This window comes from Gymnoscopelus braueri (genome assembly GCF_963280865.1).
Source record: "Gymnoscopelus braueri genome assembly, chromosome: 7".
NCBI lineage: Eukaryota > Metazoa > Chordata > Actinopteri > Myctophiformes > Myctophidae > Gymnoscopelus > Gymnoscopelus braueri.
The window spans coordinates 23,517,487-23,536,255 of record NC_137608.1 but is presented as its reverse complement, the minus strand read 5'-3'; the positions used below and the strand labels follow the sequence as shown (position 1 = coordinate 23,536,255).

The window sequence follows — 18,769 nt, the reverse complement described above, 5'->3', positions numbered from 1 at the left end:
CTTCTTCTCCCCCCCCCCTCTTCTTTCTATGGAAACTAACGTTGCGATGGGAACGATGTACAAAAAAGAATTTCACCCACTTTTTTACCTCGTAAACCTGTGATGTGACAATAAAACTGATTCTGATTCTGAGGCCAATACTGTGAAATTCATATAAATCCTCATTTATACTCCTGCCAATAAGTACAGATTTTCGACAAGTGACACCATCGTGTGATGCTTAAATTAGACTTAAGAGCGATTGCTGATAATTCTACGCTACAAGTCTTTCGTTTTATATTCTATGTAGTGTAGTGAAACAGCAATGCTACAACCAACTCAAGAAACAAATTATGTTGCTTGGGGAATCACCATCAGTACTTTATTTGATTACTAATTCACTTCCCCTCACACACACTTCCTTCTTAGCTGTCCAAAATATCTTCTGAACCTGAACAGACATGGCAAGAACAAGAACAGGCGGTACACTTGCATACTAATGGTTACGCACAAATGAGTCAGTGAGTAATGTTGATTAGCACATATTACTCTAGGGTGAGGGTGGAAAAAGTTAGGGATAATTACACTGTCATCGTGTATCTATGGACCCAACCTGACAACACCAGGAATACTTAATTTCATTAGAGCTTGTAAGCAAATAACATCACATCAAGAGTATTTGGCTATCGGTTCAATATGTATAGTCACATTTTAGTGAGCTAACTGACTTATCCTCAAGTCACAGGCCTTTGATCAAGCCTACTAGTCCTTTTGAGACAAATACATAGTAGTTTCCATCTTTTGTTGGAGAATAAACTGTCTGTGAAGGCAGACATTGCTGACTACAATGCCCCATAAAGTAATTAGTGTCATATAGTTGTCATGTAGTTAGATTAGAGGGCATTGCAAAAAACTTTTTTAAAACTAAACTAAAACACTGGACAAGAAATGTTGAAATATGTGTTTCATTTAGGTTTAAAAGACAATAGACCCAGTGTAGATAATATAGGCTACTGTAAATGAGACACAGAGGCAACTGGTCTACTACAAGGCCCTCCAAAAACAGTGATTAACCCATGTCTGGAACTTGCATGGTCTTGAAATGTACACAATGTCAGACCTCTAGAGGCACAGTGTAATATTGTCACAGTTGTACCATAGGTCTCCATGTTAACATGAAGAGGGCAGAGCTTTTTACAATAGGGTAGTTATGAATAGAAATGCTGTTAGTTCTGGAGTCTTCTGACACAAACGATGGCAGTTTAGAGGCACTCAATAGGTCAGACGCAGTCTGATTATTACTGTCTTATTACACAGAGCCAAACCAAACATGGTTAAAAATACACTTTCCAATACCTCACAAGTGCTGAATGTGGTATTTTAGTTTCGGGTTCTGTCTTAAAAATGACCGATACGCACGTGAGGAAAACTCAGAAACCACAGTGTCTTTTTGCACAGACTTGTCGGCCTAAATGTCCCATCTTCTTGACTGCACAAACTTGTTTTCACAGGTTAGGGCTATTCCATATGAATGATTTGATCATCTATTCTGAGATTCATTCGGAATCCATTCTAAACAAATAAATCACAGCAGCCTAGTAGCCTAGTACTCACATAGGCCTCCACATAACAGTTTGTTATAACAATGTAACGGGTCAGGATGGCACAAGGAGGTGGTGTCGCGTTAACACCATTAAGAAGGAGTTAAGTTAAACAGAGTCAGCCCTATACTTACCGAGGAGAACACATGTTATGTCGAGGATCACCAGTAGGATCTGTCCCGTTTCGAACATCTTGAGTCCTCGGCTCTTCTTTGTCTTTGAAAAAATCCTCGCGTCTCGACTGATCGTGACTGTCGGCGAGAGGAGCCTATAATCTGTGGAACACGTGTCGCTATTTGCACAAAAAAGTGAAACACAATGTTGTTGTCATTGCGGTGTAACTTAGTTATCACACTCTGCCAAAGGCCAAAAACGAAAGGTAAAATGTTCTTCGTCACTACTAGGATACTAAACTAGGGCTAAGCTAGCCTATAGTTCTAATCTAAAACCACTATAGCCTATTATTCTCACCCTTTAAACTTGTCACAAAACAACATGATAACAGCTCATAATAACAGCGTCCCGTCCTCCTGTCCTCCTCTGTGTTGTGGTGATGGTGAACATGAACATAGACTCGTATCAGATAGAGGACCTATCCTGTGGCTGCCTTGACGTCGGCCGATGCTGAGCTGACTGACTCCACCTCTTCTCTTTACGCTCCCAATTTGATGAGGTCACGTTACAGCCGGGATGAATGAATGCTGTTATACACACCCACCTCAGTCACTACTACTACTGTAAACAGTACTTCTATTTTTGGCAAATACACTCTTATTGTAGGCTACTTTGAAACTCTGTTATAATGTACTTTGACCTCAGTACTTACTATTTATTTGCTGTGCTATGACGCGCAATTTGAATATTAATGAAGTACTCAATTCACTGACCTTCGTATGAAGTGAATGGCAGGTCGTTGAAATGTGTGAATTCCTTCGCCAGTAGCCATTAATTAATAACCTGACTCTGTCAAATGGAAGAAGCTTGCGACACATACTTTGTTTCACAGCCTACTTCCTGAAATCAAATGCAAATGAGATTTCCGGAGGGAGGGGGGTTTACCAGGCTAATTAATTAACACCTCAAGAACAATACACATAAGCCTTCAACTCAGAGTCAGACTAGTCAGACAGACCGCATTCCTGCTGTTTGTATTGCTGCTGCCCCCCCCCAGCCCAGCCACTCCTGGCTGGGTGCATTGTATCAGATGCGTATCAACGTATCAGATACGCCGTTTCGAACTGTTTTTGGATGTATACGGTGGCGACGAAAAAAATCTGCAGGCCACACTGCGTATACAGCGTAACACGGTAGAACACACCACTGGGGGGTTTAAAGAACAGTGGGTTAAATATCACTTACCAACAACAAAGCAGCATGCTATGTAAAGTAAAAAAAAACAATGGACACAAATCCTAATTCAGGTGCCCAATCGTCCAGGAGCCCACATGTCCCTAGTGCCCAGATGGTTTTGGTGCCCAGTTGTCCTGGTGCCCACTTGCCCAGGTGCCCACTCGTCCAGGTGCCCAGTTATCTCCACCCCTAAGTGCCCACTCGTCCAGGTGCCCACATGTCCCTGGTGCCCAGATATCTCCACCTCTTAGTGCCCACTCGTCCAGGACAGGTGCCCACATGTCGCTAGTGCCCAGGTGGTTTTGGTGCCCAGTTGTCCTGGTGCCCACCTCTCCAGGTGCCCACTCGTCCAGGTGCCCAGTTATCTCCACCCCTAAGTGCCCACTCGTCCAGGTGCCCACATGTCCCTGGTGCCCAGATGGTTTTGGTGCCCAGTTATCCCCTAGTGCCCAGATGGTTTTGGTGCCCACCTGTCCTGTTGAGCCTCCATCACAATAAACTGCGTCTACTACGCTACAATCTGGGATGTATTTTAATTAATGAATTTTTTACCAAAGTGAGTAGACCTACACTACACCACAAAGACACCCATGCACCATACACCAAACTATTTCAAAAACATCAAAGACGTCCACAATCACAACAACAGAGGGAGCTCCACAAATCACGTTCAACCCAGATTTGTCTCAAACAAGGGGTTAAATTCGTTCTACTGCTATGCCACCAAAATGTGGAATGCCCTACCAAAGTGTGAATCACTGCACTTTAGTTTTGCACTTATGGTAGGCGTGCTTGTACTGTAGATCCTTTTTAGATTTTTAGATTTTAGATTTTTTATAGCTTGAAACTGTGTTTTGTAATATTGATGGTGTTGATTGTTATGAAGTGTTACTGTACGCTATGTTGTCTTGTAATGTATTTTATTGTTCACTGCTCTATGTTTTTTGTGGGGACTGCAGATGAAAATGGCTAAATCCGGTGTATTTACACTACATTACTATGTAGCCTACTGTTCATTAAAATATGCTCTGTCCCGTCGAAATAAACAAATAAAAATACTATACAGGCCTGCAGTATCAGTGAACAAAATACAGTTTCAGTAGGCAGCATTGTCATGTAAATAGTTGTTAGGACAGCAATGAATGCAGACAACTCCCAAAGACCAAGAGCAAAAACAATCGACATGTAGTGTTGTCCCAGATGTTTTAGGGTGGGTTCTGACAGCTTCCCTGTCATAGAGAGAGGAGAGAGACAGAGACAGACTTACAGACAGACAGACTGACAATAATAGCACTAACAGTCCACAGTCAAACTCTCAATCCGCAGCCAGAGGGTCCATAATAACGATCCATGGAAGCCTGTCAGATGAGAAAGCACTCCGGTTAAAACTCAAGTTAGTAACATGCATTGTTGGGACATGCATGCATACAGATGGAGAGAGTGAGGAAAGAAGCTCAGTGAATCATCGGAAAGTCCCCCTGTCAGTCTAAGCCTAACTAGCCAGCATAACTATAGGGCTAGTCCAAGGCAAGCCTGAACCAGCCCTAATTATGAGCTTGATCAAAAAGTTAAGTTTTAAGTCTACTCTTAAACATTAACATCATTCCCAGTTTTATTTCCATCTCACAAGGAGATAAAACTTGAACATAGAGAGGGTGTCTGCCTCCTGGACCAAAGCTGGAAGATGGCTCCATAGGAAGGGAGCCTGACAGTTGAAGGCTCTGTCTCTCATTATTGTCCTTTTGGAGATTCTAGTAACCACAAGTACACCTACTTTCTGCAAGCGTAATGATTATGTTCTAGGGGTAATAGAGTGCAATGCGCTATTTGTACTGCTGGTGAGAAGGATTTTAAATTATATTATGGATTTTACAGGGAGCCAGTGCAGAGAAGCTTAAGTTGGAGAAATGTGATATTTTGTTCAAGTTCTTGTCAGTACATCTCAGCTGGAGAGTCTTTAGATGCTCGTTGTGGCAGCCTGATAAGGAATTGCAATAATCTAGCCTGGCGGTATCAAATGTGGACTAGTTGTTTGCATATAACAACAGATATGGTGTACCTTTACCTCGACTCTTGGTCTGTAGCCTCGTGCCTTACCCGAGCGAAACTCACCCATGCTGTCTACAGATGTAAAAACGGGTCAAAACTGGTAAAAACCAGGAGGTCAGTTAGGGCAGTAGGGTAATTCCTTAAAACAGGCTAAACTTCAGGCTAGGGGACAGGCATTCAAAAAACCCTCAGGCCAGGGTCAAAACATGCAGATCCAGTTGCAGGTACATGCTGCAACTGGACTGAAGAAAGAAGAAAAAAAGTCCCCATCACCTTTGAGTGCAATTTATATTGATCATTTGTATTGTATACATGTAGGCAGCATGTGGCTTTATGTGGCTTTATTTCTGAAAAGCAGAAGTCATTCGAGTAATTGTTACGAATGCAGAAGGCTATTTAATGATCAAAACAAAGTTAATGCAGTCATTTGTGCGAATTAATCACTTATACAGACTACTTTTTCTGCATCTTTTTGAGAAAGGATGTGGCGGTTTCTTGTGTTGTTATGTAGGTGGGATAAAAAGAAGTCACTACCAAATACTCATCCGCACCGCACTGCATCCGCCAACATAATTTCTTTATATGGGTCAAGAGGAAACAAAAACCACGACGCATTGTGAGCTTGTAGCTTGTATTTTCACTACTTTTGTGCGAAACTCTTGTATGATGAAGTAGGGCATTAATAGAAAAAATATGAAATATGAAGATACAAGATTTCTGCCCCCCCAAAAAAAGAAGAAAAAAAGGACAGCAACAATTTATAAGAGTCCTGTTTGTCCTGTCTAACCAACCACCTTTAAATGCATGCACCATCATATTTTGCAGTACAATTTTCACATCAACCTACATGTGACATGCTAAGCCACATTCCCCGGTAGAATATCTGTAGGCCTTGCCTGCTTGCCACATTTTAGAATAGCAAGCAGGAGCATGTGCTGCAGCTCAGTTGTCTCTTCTGAATAGCAGTCATCCATCCAAGTTTCCTTGAGGCCATCGACAAGCACCAAGGGAAGGCAGAAATATTTGGCACTGTGGCTTGTCACTTGTGGCTTCTAATCTAAGATTACCACTGTAAATATGACGGGAAATAATAAGGCCATTTCTTTACTTTAAGGTCACAGCACTCTGGCATTCTTTACAATATTCTGGCCAAATGAAATGCAGCTGAGGGTGCAAATCCTTGTCGCACCAACATTTTCTATGTCACTCTACTATTATGTCATTTTGACCATCACCTTGATTGTGACCTTTGTCAAAGAAATCCTGAGATATAGGAACATTTAAATTAACTCTCTCTCCAAAGTTGTGTAAGAATTGGGTGAAAGATATAAGAAAGGTTTACTGCTTGTCTTGACCAGAACAGCTGTACAGATTAGATCTGTCCTGTTGTCCTGTTTTTACTCAAACCCCTCATTATAAATGACACTTAGGTCAAAGGTCTGACTAGTAATATTCATAATCTTTGTTCCTGCCTGTTCTTGTTTTTGGTATGTTCTGTCTCTATTGTGCATATACGCTGTGACCACTGTTCTCCTGGGAGTCAGACAAGGGTGTTTACCGATTTCACTTATTCTCTGTTGCATTGAATGTAATGTAATTCTGACTCCGTACTCGAGTACTTAAAATCTCTCGTACTTTGAAATCCGAGTTGTTGTCTCAGCCTCGTTTTGTGTCCTTATGTTTTCTCAGTACCCTAATACAGATTTCCCGGACGCCTTGACCTTTGAATTTTTCACCGCTTTGAGTGTAATTGGCCAGATGTTTCAACAAACAATGTTGGCCATGTTCCTTCACAGGATGGAAGCCGGGCAGGTAGGATGATCTCTGTCGCTGCACTACCAACTACTACAGGTCTGTCAGGGCTCCTGTTCAGTGAGGTGTGAAACTAGGAAGAATAGCGTGTACCTCTGAATGCGTTATGTCCTCTCTGTGAAACTCCTCACTATCAGGTGAAAAGAAGTGGCCTTGATGTCACGCATATTGGAGGAGACAAGTGGTTGTCTGTGCTCTCCCTAGGATTAACTGTAGGACTTGGCAATGATAGGCAACTAAGAATACACTAATGGAGAATTGGCTTAATGATGAAATTGGGAGAAGAATAAAAGGAAAAACTATATTTTGGGGGTCTGCTGAACATTCCCACCAAGTTTCATGAAAATTATGAAAGAATGGGCCATTGTTGGGTCACACACACACACACACGCACGCACACGCGCGCACGCACACGCACGCACGCACACGCACACGCGCACGCACGCACACACACACACACACACACACACACACACACACACACACACACACACACACACACACACACACACACACACACACATCTTTAGTAATTTCACATTCATTGTTTCAGAATAATATTTCACTTTTAATTATACATCCTAGTGTCTATTCAGGACAACTCAAAATGGCTCAAAAACCACAGCATAACATAATTCATGACCATTGAATTACAATCATCCAGTGGTCATGTAGCCTACAGAATCTGTGCTTGTTATCATAGGAAACCCAAATACAGCAATGTCAATAATACATATACATTTATTGAAACAAATGAGATATTATTGTGTATTAGATATGATTAGATTTAATGCCAGTTCCCATGGGGGTCATTATCTGAAATAGACGGTTTACCTTTTTGTTTTATACACCATCATGTATTTTAACATCTGAATGTCCTGCTTTTGGCCATAATATAAATTAATGTAAGCAAGTATGACATACTGTAAATGTAATTATAGCAAAGAGGGTATGCCATGAATCACAGTGACTGATGATGTCAACAAGGCCCCACCCGGCCCCACTACTATCCACCCAATTTCCAATTCCTGTATGTTCCGTTTCTTTGCTTCTGAGAGGTCAGGTGAGCCTCAATCTCTTGTTTGAAAAACTGCTCCCCCAGGTGGCCATGTGAGGCTTCACTCATGGCTTTGGTCTGCATACACATCTTGTACTTGTCAGGAGGCAGCTCATCCATGCAATGTTTCTCATGCCACAAGTGGAAAAGTCCACGAGATGGAGAGCGAATCACCATCAGTTTACTGTGTAGGTACTTCCTGTACAAGTGTACATCTTCCAGTCCCCAGCCTTTGATGCTCCGGTCAAAACCGCCTGTCAAGGTAGAGAGATAAGTTTAACTTATGTAAACCAGCAATTGTAAAACTGTATCTATGGCATTAGTAAGGATGTATAAATGATTAGAGCTTTAATTTCATTCTTGGTTCCATGCTCTTTTTTTTTTTAAATATCAATGCAATTATTAATTAAACTAAACAAGCTGGGGTTTGTCATTACCTATGTTGATGAAATCTGACCTGTACTGGCATGTCATACCAAAGCCAAAATCTCTCCAGAATCCAGTGTCCTTCTTTATCACCTGGGTATCAATAAGCCAAGGCACATCAACATTTCACTTAGAGCAGTCTTTTACATTTTTCAATGTCTGATCTATGTCCCCACTCAGTCAGTCAGTCGGTCGGTCGGTCGGTCGGTCGGTCGGTCGGTCGGTCGGTCGGTCGGTCAGTCAGTCAGTCACCCACCCACCGACTCAATCTTTCTTGAGTCTCTGACCTACCAGTTGTTGCTGAATACTGGGAAGATATGTCTGATTGGTGTAGAGAAGAGATGGATTGTACAGGCTGAACAGCACTGGGTAGTATACCTTTTTACCTAAAGCCAAATAATCAAACAAAATTACATATTCAAGTTCAGTTGATAGTGATGAAAGTAGGAAGAAAGTAGTTGCTGCTGTTTTCCTCTGTAGGGAAGTAGGCTACTGTAATTTATACAGATTGTAATATAGAAACAGTTACTAAATCATAAGCTTTTATTGAAATAACCATGGAATAAATGAACAAGTGAATAATATATAGGTCTAGCCAATAAACATTGGGGGATGTACTTGTAGATGAAGCCACCTCACGCTGCAGAAACAGGAGATAGGCTTCTGCCCTATGGGCTGCATGGCTCGGGATTCGGGAACCATTAGTTCCCAAGGCTACTTACTAAAGCCAATGAACACATTTTGATCAAGCCGTTAATAGTGGAGTGTTCCTTTCTCTCACCAGCCTCTGCATGGACTCTGCAAGATGTTAGGAAGTCAGAGGTGAAGTGGATGTCAACGTCACAGAAGAAGAGCAGGACATTCTGGCTTCGTCTCCAAGCCCGGGCACCCACTTCTAAGCCACGCCCACGAGAAAACTCCTCCTTTAGCTGGATCAGTGTGAAGTTCCGGAACCGAGTTTCCCTAGGGTAAGAGGGGGCAAGGCCCAAGTCAACTATTTTACTATGTTACCCTAATTGACCATATTCACATACTCTTATGTCATATATTTGGGGGGGATCCCGAACAGGATCGAACAGGGTGGTATCCCACGCGCACAGCGTTTTACTATCGCTTCGCAGTAGCCTCGCCCAGTACGGGGCCCTACTGGGCAGGGCTTCTTTCACTCTACATTAGAAGAGTTGGGAACGGTGGGCGTTGTCAGATTGTAATACGGCCCAAATACCCAATCACAGCACTGGCCTCAGTGGCTTGCCTCGTTAATCATCACTAAATTCCCAACTCGCACCTCCCGGGTTCGACACCCGCTTAAAACATTAGGCTACTTTTTCCAACAACCACGGACTACTTTTTTATATGCCGATAAAGTATAGTTTTGGACCGCGACGGAGGGGCGCAGTCTCAAGCGAACTTGAGCCTTGAGCATCACCGAGCTATAGCGCGCAAGTTGCCTTGCTGAATGTTGCGAAGTTCGCTTGAGCCTACTCAGCCCTGTCCGAGTTATGTACCGATATGCACAGAATTGTAAATTATCGCACCCTTAGGCAATGCCAGCGCCGAGCATTATTTTCCACCACGGAGTACTGTCCTCCTGGCCCCGCCCCCCGCTACTGCGAAGCGATAGTAGAGCGCTGTTTGCGTTTCCCACCCCCTGAGTATGACATAAAAGCAAAATGGCCGCCATATGAATATAGTCAATGTGCGGGTTCTCAGAACTAAAATGCCCTGATAAAAGCAAAATCTCATGACCTTGGCACAAGATCTCTCATTCTCAACATCAGATCCTGCTAAACATATTATAGAGGGTCTATTTTGTGATCAAACTCCTGTAGCCGCAGGCTTAACAAATCTGAGTGGGATAAGATCCTCAATAACAGGGAGAGGGAAGATGCTGTAAGATTAAGGTCTTCTCATCATACTCAAAGCATTAAAGTGAGGTCTATGTTGATCCCCGCGGTACAGAGGTTTCACAGGATTAGCTGATTAAGGAAGTGATAAAACACTGTTACCCTCTCACTTCCAGTTTTTATCACATCCCCTCATTATCCGCAATGCAGTACAGAAACATCGTCAATTATGAATTGCAAAAGTGATCTTGGCAAGAAGCAGAACAGCTTATATTGCAGCCATGCAGTAATTAATGAAAAGCAGGGCATGTTGCTCATTTATTTGGGTTAATCTGTCACTTATTCAAATGGGATGCACAATTATGTATTAAGTATAAATCCATCAAAACAAACGTCAGAGTTTGACATCTGCAGTAAAAACTGATATTGTGAACAGGAGAAGAATAAAGAAGAACCAAAATACTTTTTAGTGGATTGAATGGTGAGAATATTTCCTTTCAAATGGCCTACGATTTACTGCACTGCTTAGTTTGTGAGCTCTAGCACTTGCCTTCTGACCATAAGGTCATGGGTTCGATCCCGGCCACCGCCAACTCAGCATATTTGGCGCGGCAAGTCGTGCGGTAAATACTGGGAGCTGATGGTAGGTGTTGCGCTCCACCTCAGCAATCCATCTCCCAGGGGTCTAGCGCATTGAAACAGGAATAGACTCCTGCGTTCTTGGCTGACACAGACAATAAGCCTCTCTGATCTACTATTCTACGCGCTCACAACACATCCTATCGTGAGCTTGTAGATCTGCTATTTTCACAATTTATGTATTTATTTATTTATTTATGTATGTATTTATTTATTTATTGATTGATTGATTGATTGATTGATTGATTGATTGATTGATTGATTCATTCATTGTCAATAATGACATGCCCAAAACAGGCTCTTTACCAACTGCTTTAATTACAAAGTAGCTTCAATGTACAGCTAGCTACTTTTACTAACTTGTAGTGTAGCTATTTACCTATTTTGAAAGTAGCTCAGTTACTTTTTACTTTTTAAGAAGAGTTATGCAAGCCACTACTAGGGCTTAGGGTAGCTACATTTTGTAAGTAGCTTGCCCAACACTACACAAATCTAAGCTGAGCTGTTTATTATGTCCGGAAAATAGTGGAACATGTATGTTTCCTTTTAACAAATTATTTAAATTCATCACGCCAAAGCATTATGAGGCCATCTGAGTAGAGTGGTCAACAGTGGTCTCTTTAGCCTTACCTAGTGGTTTGGTCCAGCATGCCTTTCACCTCATCTAACTGCTCATGACCAAAGTAGACCACAGTGAGATGGATCCTACCATCTTGCCGGATGCACACCTCTCTGGGACAGGAAGGGGAAGTTATGATAGGATTACTTTTAATAGCGTATGTCACTATTACAGCAGTGGTGGAAAGTAAGTACATTTACTCAAGTACTGCACTCAAGTACAAATTTGGTACTTTTACTTTACCATCTCAGAGGTAAATATTGTCCAATTTACTAATTATTTGAAAATGTTAGTCACTAAATACTTAAATTATTCAAAAATAGCTCAGCTGATATAATCAGCTAATAGCTCAACAAAATGATTACGAATTTGAGTAGTTTTACTTTGGTACTGTAAGTATATTTTGAGGCCAATACTTGTGTTTGTGCTGCTACCTGAAGTTGCTGATGAACTGTCTGAAGGCGTCAGCCCTCTTGGACAGAGGAACGATGATGTTGATGAGAGTGCTGCGCGTGTCCATGCTCTCGCTCCTCACCTTCATCAAGGGCCCAAAAGGCCTAAAGAACACCAGCTGTGTGAAGACGCGAGGCCCGTCACCCTTAAACATCATCTCATACACTGTTCCCCTGTCCCTCTCTGTACGGCTCAGCCCTGGTCAGACAGAGAAAGACAGAGAGAGGGTGTTCTTTGAAGGACCGCATGCCTGTGAACGTTTATCTAGTAGAGCAGTAGTTCTCAACCGTTTCAGGCTGTGACTGTCCCAAAATCATCATATTTGAACTGGGGACCCCCCAAAATAATCATATTTTAACTGGGGACCCCCAAACCTGACAAGCACTTGGAATTGTAGGAGTTGAGGCATTACATTTAAGTTTGACTCGGTTCCACAGATAAATATTGTGAAAATAGCAGATCTACAAGCTCACAACGCCTCGCGTTGCGAGGCGTTGAGCTTGTAGATCTGCTATTTTCACAATTTATGCCTCTTTCTTATATTGTTTGACAATTTGGCCAATGTTTGACCAGTTTTGATGGTATCATTTGTTGATTACCATACTTTTGATGCAGTAATGGTATTATAAAGTTCTTAGATCCTTAAATTGTCACCTCACTGTTATCTGCCCCCCCCAAATCATGTGCACAGGTTGAGAACCACTAGAGCAGTGGTTCCCAACCTTTTCTGGATCTCGAATGCGTTAGCATGGCAGCCGTGTTCATTGAATCAATTGTGTTCCGGCTTGGATCGATGGAACTAACGCAGTATGCTTTGAGGTCGTATTTATCTGTATCACAATGAAAACTCATTTTTCAAAAGAAAACTAGTGAAACCAGGAGACCTGGTTCAGCCAGACCCCTAGTTGTTATAACGACATCATGATGTCGTGTGATGATGACATCATTACGTGGAATTCTTGGCAAAAACTGTGGTTGAAAAAACTGTGGTTGAAATCTGAATGGCTGGGTAGGAAAAGAGGGACAGACCGACCGACTGACAAAGCCTCATGTAGGCCGACCCCCTGGGTCTGGCCTACATGCATACTGCATACAGCAAGTCTATAGGGTCCTATTCTCTCTTCTTTTACAGGTCACATACGAATGAAGAAGTATGTCAGGGTTTTGCAGGATTTCTTCCATTGACCATGATGAATGCGTAGGGGTGCTTGTCTGTAATCTCGCAACAGTGAGGATGTCAATCATTATATTTATATTTCTGAATGTAGCCTCTTGTTTTATCTCTTGCACTAGATGCGCCCAGACTTATGTTTTATGCTATGGTGTTTCATGTCTGTTGTTGTCCTGTATTGTCTGTATGTTTTAAAACCACTACTCCGGCTGTAAACCTATTTGCCCTTCTGGGACATTAATAAAGACCTTGACCTTGACCTTGTGTGCTGCTGCTCCTACTCATCACAATATTCTCTACTTATAATGTTCTCCTGCGTGCCAGTTTGAAAATAAATTACTTCAACACCACTGCGCAAGCCATTGAATGGGATACGTTTGATCACAGGAGCCATGAAAATGCGGTAGACCCGGGTTCGAATCCCAAGGGTTACATCAACACTTCTGAATAGACTGGTCTGCTGTGCAGTGCTGCCTGGGGCTGCCGTCGCCATGGTGATCCATTTACCATATTAGGGAGATCAACAGGCATCGGCCTCCTTGATTGGCCGACCCATCCCATCGGCTTTGTTGATTGGTCAAACTTTACCTGATGTTTGGGCCACTGAACAATATAAATGGTGGCGCGCTCATTTACACTTTAAACAGCAGGACTTCAGTAAAGTACTTTAATCTGTTTTCCTTTGGTGAGAAATGTTTTGCTGGGTGGTGCATCAGAAAAGAAGAGGAAAGACATTCTATCATGTTTCTGTAGCAGTGGAACACAAGGTGTATTCCTTTGGAGGGGACGGGGACAAGAAGGACACGGACAAGAAGGACACGGAGCAGATTGAGGTTCACGTCTTCAACACTGTGTCTTTATGCTGGAAGGAGTTACCACCAGTAACAACTAGAAGAGGAAAAGAAAAAGTTCCTTCCATGCGCAGGGGCCACACAGCTGTGTTGATAGAAGACACCGTCTACATCTGGGGGGGATGTAATTCCACAGTTTATGATTTATTCTACAATTCACCTGATGAATACTACAATGTGCTTTATGCATTTGATGTCGACACCCACAGATGGTTCAAGCCCAATACTTCAGGAACTGTTCCAGAGGCGAGGGCCGGCCACTCAGCCTGTGTCTTGGGGAAGGTCATGTATGTCTATGGAGGACGGAACAATCTGACTGGACCGACTAATAACATCTACAAATTAAATACCACCACAATGGTCTGGTCTTTAATTAACACCAGAGGCATTGCTTCATATTTTCACTCTGCCACCATCATCGGGACAAAGATGTTTGTATTTGGGGGCAGAAGGGACCGAGGGAACGGCTACAACAACAACAACATCAGAGTGTTTGACACAGAGACAAACTTCTGGCTGGAGAAGCCTTCCAAACAGCTTCTTCCAGAAGTACGCCAGTGTCATTCAGCCTTTGCCTACAATAGAGAGCTGTACATAGTTGGTGGTTACTATTATGGCCAGAAATTCAATGATCTGTGGAAATTCAACCCAGATACATTCTCATGGAAGAATGTTGAGCCCAAGGTGAAAGGCCTGTCTTGGATTAAGAGCTGTTGCATGGTTGGAGATCGCATCACTTTTATAGGAAGCAAAAGATATCCGAGCATCTTAGATTTTAGTCCTAGCCTGAAGACATTATGCAAGGTAATGTTTATTCGATACGATCTGAAGTGGTCGGGACTTCCACACAACATCAGGTGGGAACTGGAAAATATTACAAAATTGTGGGATAAAAAAAATAAAAAAATAAATAAATAAAGAAATGACTAACCAACAGCAACAGGGACAAAATAAGCACTGACAAGTTAAGAAACAGCAGATCTAAAAGCTCACAACAAGACACATAGTGCATTGAGAGCTTGTAGATCTGCCATTAATACTCGTTTTTTAAACCTTTTTTTAATCTGATTATACAATCTATAATGACATGCCCAAAATAGTTAATCTGACTCCACCAGATGGGGGCGGTGTGAAACAAATGTGACGCAAGCTTCTTCCATCTGGCAGAGTCGGGTTACAAAATAGTGACACCATGTGGAAAGTCTTTAAAAATTAATAAGCTAAATACCGTATAAATGTAATATTGTGGAAGTGTAAAAAACCACGAGAAATGAGATGGAGGTGAGTCGAGTCTGTTCACACTCCATAAAAACTAGAAAAAGTGCTCCTCGGAGCACTGCCAGACCCCTAGTGGTTGAAATCTGAAGTTCAGAGCACTACGTCACGCTAAGCTTGGCCAATCAAAAAGAGGGACAAACGAGGAAAAACGTTGAACCGGGAGGAAAAATGTTGACCGGGAGGAAAAATGTTGACCGGGAAGAAAAGAGGGACAGACTGACAAAGCCTCATGTAGGCCGACCCCCTGGGTCTGGCAAAAATACCACGACGTTCTTCTAACATCCTTCTTATAATAATGTTATGTTTTCTCTCAAATCTCAAAGTTTTGCCAATTTTTTGGAGGCCCACTTGCAACATCCTCATGGCCCATCAGTCGGCCTTGGCCCACAGTGTGGGAATCGCTGCAGTTAGAGCAGCCCTGCCCGAGGCTCCCCTTTGGCTGAGTTCTACTGTACCCTGGTCTCTGTACCCTGGTCTGCTGTGGGAGACCAGGGTTACATTCCAGGCAATATTACTTATAATTTAGCCGAGGCAAGTTGGCGAAATGATGAAAAGGCAAAATGTAAACGACACATTCACTTTCATCAGAAAGAGGAGAGAGGAGATAAGAAGGTAAGCCACATTAGGAATGCTCAAACCTAACCAATCTGTTACTTCTAAACCAATAAGCACGCACCTTGGGACAGAGCCTAAGGCTGTTATTGTTTTTAGCAATGCCACAGAGACATTAGTAAACCTCCCATTATCCCTTATGTAACAGCCATGAATCACAATTGAGAAACAAAAACGATGGTTAAACTTTTTCTCAACCGCAATGTTTCACAATCTCACCTTCTATGAAATCAGATGGGGAGTATGTGTGCTTCTGCCCAGTTGAGTCACTGTGTCGCTGGGGTCCATTTAGGACGTGCAGAGCTGTCTCCAGAGTACTTATCAGCTCATCCCTGCGGTCTTTCCTCACAGGCCTCTCCTCAGGGTGCCTGGTTAGCCCCGTCTCCAACTGGTACACCCTGAATGGAAAAAAAGATTAACACTTTTTCTATGATCGCACTGTGGGCTAGTACATACAAGTCCACATATACAGTAGTTCGTAACAGCCATTGTTGTCCCTTTCAATGCTACATGACCATCTCGAATCTAGACAGACTGACTGGTGGAGACCCTTGTGCTTCTGGTTAGGTAAACAAAAGCATATGACAGCAGCTGTGTGAAGTTACAGTGAAGAGGTAAGGAAAAATGCCATGCAATCAAACAACATAGCAGAAGTACTATTTTAAACTCAGGATTTCATTTCCATGGATGCGCTACTATTCACACAGAGCTAATTAATGCTACTCACCTACGCAGAGTGAAGGTTTCAAAAGGAACTACAGCATACTCGCTGGTCAACTTCACTCCAGAATTAACTTCAGCCTGGGTCAGCTGGGACCGGAAGAATTCCTATATAACAAGACAGTATAATCTATTTAAATTATTTACAGTATATCTGTAAATAATACCCAGCCTTTATTTGCCCTGGGTGAGGGGAGTGGTAAAAGGACAGAGATGGTGCTAAGATTGCGCTGATTGGTCAGCTGCCATGTCTTCCCAAGGGGATGTATGGCAGCTGACCAATCAGCGCAGGTAAAGTTCTACCTGTGAGCGACCTTGCTACTTATTGAACTTACCACGTCAAACGTGTACGAAAGCCAGTCGCAAAACACAGTTGCTGCAGATGCGTGGTACTGGTAGAATTCACAGCTGAGGAGACACTGGAGTGTATCCGGGCAGAAAGGAACCAAAACACCTTCACAAAATGTCCTACCAAAAAGGTGAGGCACACCAGCAACACACCTTCCATGTTCTGAACCAACTCTCTCCCCACACTGTCAGGGAGTCCCAGGTGGACTATACCATTTTGGTCTCCAGGGGAGGTCCTCGTTGACAGTAATGTAATCTATAATCTGTATTAGATTATCAAATGCTTCGGTCTTTGTGTATAAACAAGGCTATGGGTAAACAAATGATCACCAGGCATTCATTGCCCTCGCTTTACCCAGAGGAGAGTTGCGTCACCTCCGTTCACTTCATCCGGCCAGTCCAATTGCGGCTCGGGAAGAGACGAATAGTGACAAAGCCCTGAACTGGAAGTTTACGGAATGCATTGGAGTCTATGAGCGTTTGTCACTATTTCGAGTTTACATGAACCACGTGACCGGAGCTGTTTCTGCCCCCTCATTGACGCAACTCTCCAATAGAAGGTTCTGGTTTTACCCAACCAGGGTAGAGTAGGCAACGGCAAATGCCAGGATGATAATCTATATGTACCTTTTACAACTATAGAACCTGTTATTCCTACCTTGAGGTCAGTGTGAGTAGGGGCTTTGTGCAGGCCGTCCAGTCCAAGGGGCATCACCCCTTTGGCCTTTGCTTTCTGCAGGGTCTCTTGAAGCTGCTGAGTCCTCTCCTGGAGGGCCTCCTTCAGCTGGGCTATCTGCTTCATCAGACTGTTGATATAATACTTGTGAGAGTCCTCTCTCTCCTGTACCAAAGCCAGGTATCCTTCCTTGCTGCTGGCCCCTCCGGACCAAAGCAGAGAGGCTTGGTCGCGATGAGCAGCTGGCTTACAGGCCAGGAGGTAGAACAGGGTCAAACAGCAGCAGACGAGCAGCACGATCACCCCGACACGGCCTGTCAGAGTCCGCAGCCACCTCCGAAGCATCATGTCTAATGAGTTACTATGAAGTAGGGGGGTTTGAAGACTTCGTAGCCCTGTACTCAGGAAATGTCATACCCCATTACCACCTGTCTTGTGGGAATGCAAGATATAAACCATCCATTTTGGGTCCCAGTCCATGCTGTTGTTAAAGAAATATCTCTTCAGAGGAGACATCGTCTTGTTCTCTCGGTGTAAACTCATGTCGTGCTTAGGAGGTCACATCGTCAACTTCATCCGCTGGTGTCATCTTCCCAGAGAGTTGTCTCTCATTTGGAATTCATGTTTTGGATCCCAGGAGCGATGATATCACCTAGAATGACAAACAAGTCCGTTTTATGAGTAAAATATAATCACATTAACAAAGTAGGCAAGACAAAATGCTGCTGATCAACAGACTGTTCTGAACACTTAGGTGTTACCTAATAAAGGCCTTTACAGTGAGATCATCATCAGTAACAGAAACACATCATTCAAACGGAAAACCGCCATTTCTCCCCGAGATGGGCTCCCTAGCAAGAGTGAAACATAAGAAACCACAGGCAACTCACTTCAAGCAGTGCAGAGAAGATGTAGTGGATTGTGGAGGGTTCTGGTGGGTTCTGGTGGTCTGTTGGCCAGGGTTAGACTGGGCTAACGTAGAGAAGGTATCTGACCTCACATTCTGAGTGCCACGACGCTGGAGAGGGAAATGACAGAAACAAGTCTTTCTCTGTGTGTCTTTCCCCTGCGTGTGTGTGTGTGTGTGTGTGTGTGTGTGTGTGTGTGTGTGTGTGTGTGTGTGTGTGTGTGTGTGTGTGTGTGTGTGTGTGTGTGTGTGTGTGTGTGTGTGTGTGTGTGTTGTGTGTGCGTGTGCGTGTGTGTGCATGTGCGTGCATGTGTGTGTGTGCGTGTGCGTGTGTGCATGCATCCACCCACACACGCACGCATGTGTGCGTGCAT

General features: G+C 43.1%; 2 protein-coding genes across 3 annotated transcripts in view; both read right to left on the bottom strand.

The window, feature by feature from the left end:
* LOC308088432 (phospholipid phosphatase 1-like) overlaps positions 1 to 2,524 on the bottom strand; it is a 9,239-nt gene extending 6,715 nt beyond the window's left edge. Inside the window, exons 1-2 of one of the 2 annotated variants that reach the window (XM_080432890.1) lie at positions 2,468 to 2,524; positions 1,715 to 1,872 (exon numbers count right to left, since the gene is read on the bottom strand). In XM_080432890.1, coding sequence (XP_080289016.1) covers positions 1,715 to 1,772 — 58 coding nt within the window. In that variant the 5' untranslated portion in view covers positions 1,773 to 1,872; positions 2,468 to 2,524. Of the gene's footprint in view, positions 1 to 1,714; positions 1,873 to 2,051; positions 2,150 to 2,467 lie in introns of those variants that run through there. The other variant, XM_080432889.1, reaches the window with a different exon arrangement.
* Positions 2,525 to 7,352: 4,828 nt separating this feature from the next.
* Positions 7,353 to 18,481, bottom strand: LOC308088303 (chondroitin sulfate N-acetylgalactosaminyltransferase 1-like). The gene is made up of 10 exons (XM_080432704.1): positions 18,379 to 18,481; positions 17,471 to 18,140; positions 16,472 to 16,572; positions 15,964 to 16,142; positions 11,814 to 12,030; positions 11,391 to 11,492; positions 9,056 to 9,237; positions 8,566 to 8,660; positions 8,286 to 8,367; positions 7,353 to 8,102 (listed from the first exon to the last, which is right to left on the bottom strand). Exons 2-10 carry the CDS (start codon positions 17,834 to 17,836, stop codon positions 7,798 to 7,800), a joined length of 1,629 nt encoding a protein of 542 aa, XP_080288830.1. The 5' UTR covers positions 17,837 to 18,140; positions 18,379 to 18,481; the 3' UTR covers positions 7,353 to 7,797.
* Between the last annotated feature and the right edge of the window lie 288 nt (positions 18,482 to 18,769).

What these genes read in the sequence shown, in the direction of transcription:
- LOC308088303 (XM_080432704.1), bottom strand. Translation starts at nt 17,836, where the DNA reads ATGATGCTTCGGAGGTGGCTGCGGACTCTGACAGGCCGTGTCGGGGTG. An exon ending in CCAGTATTCAGCAACAACTG is followed by an intron (nt 8,368 to 8,565) that starts GTAGGTCAGAGA and finishes ATTGATACCCAG; the next exon opens with GTGATAAAGAAGGACACTGG. An exon ending in GTCAGATTTCATCAACATAG is followed by an intron (nt 8,103 to 8,285) that starts GTAATGACAAAC and finishes CTACCTTGACAG; the next exon opens with GCGGTTTTGACCGGAGCATC.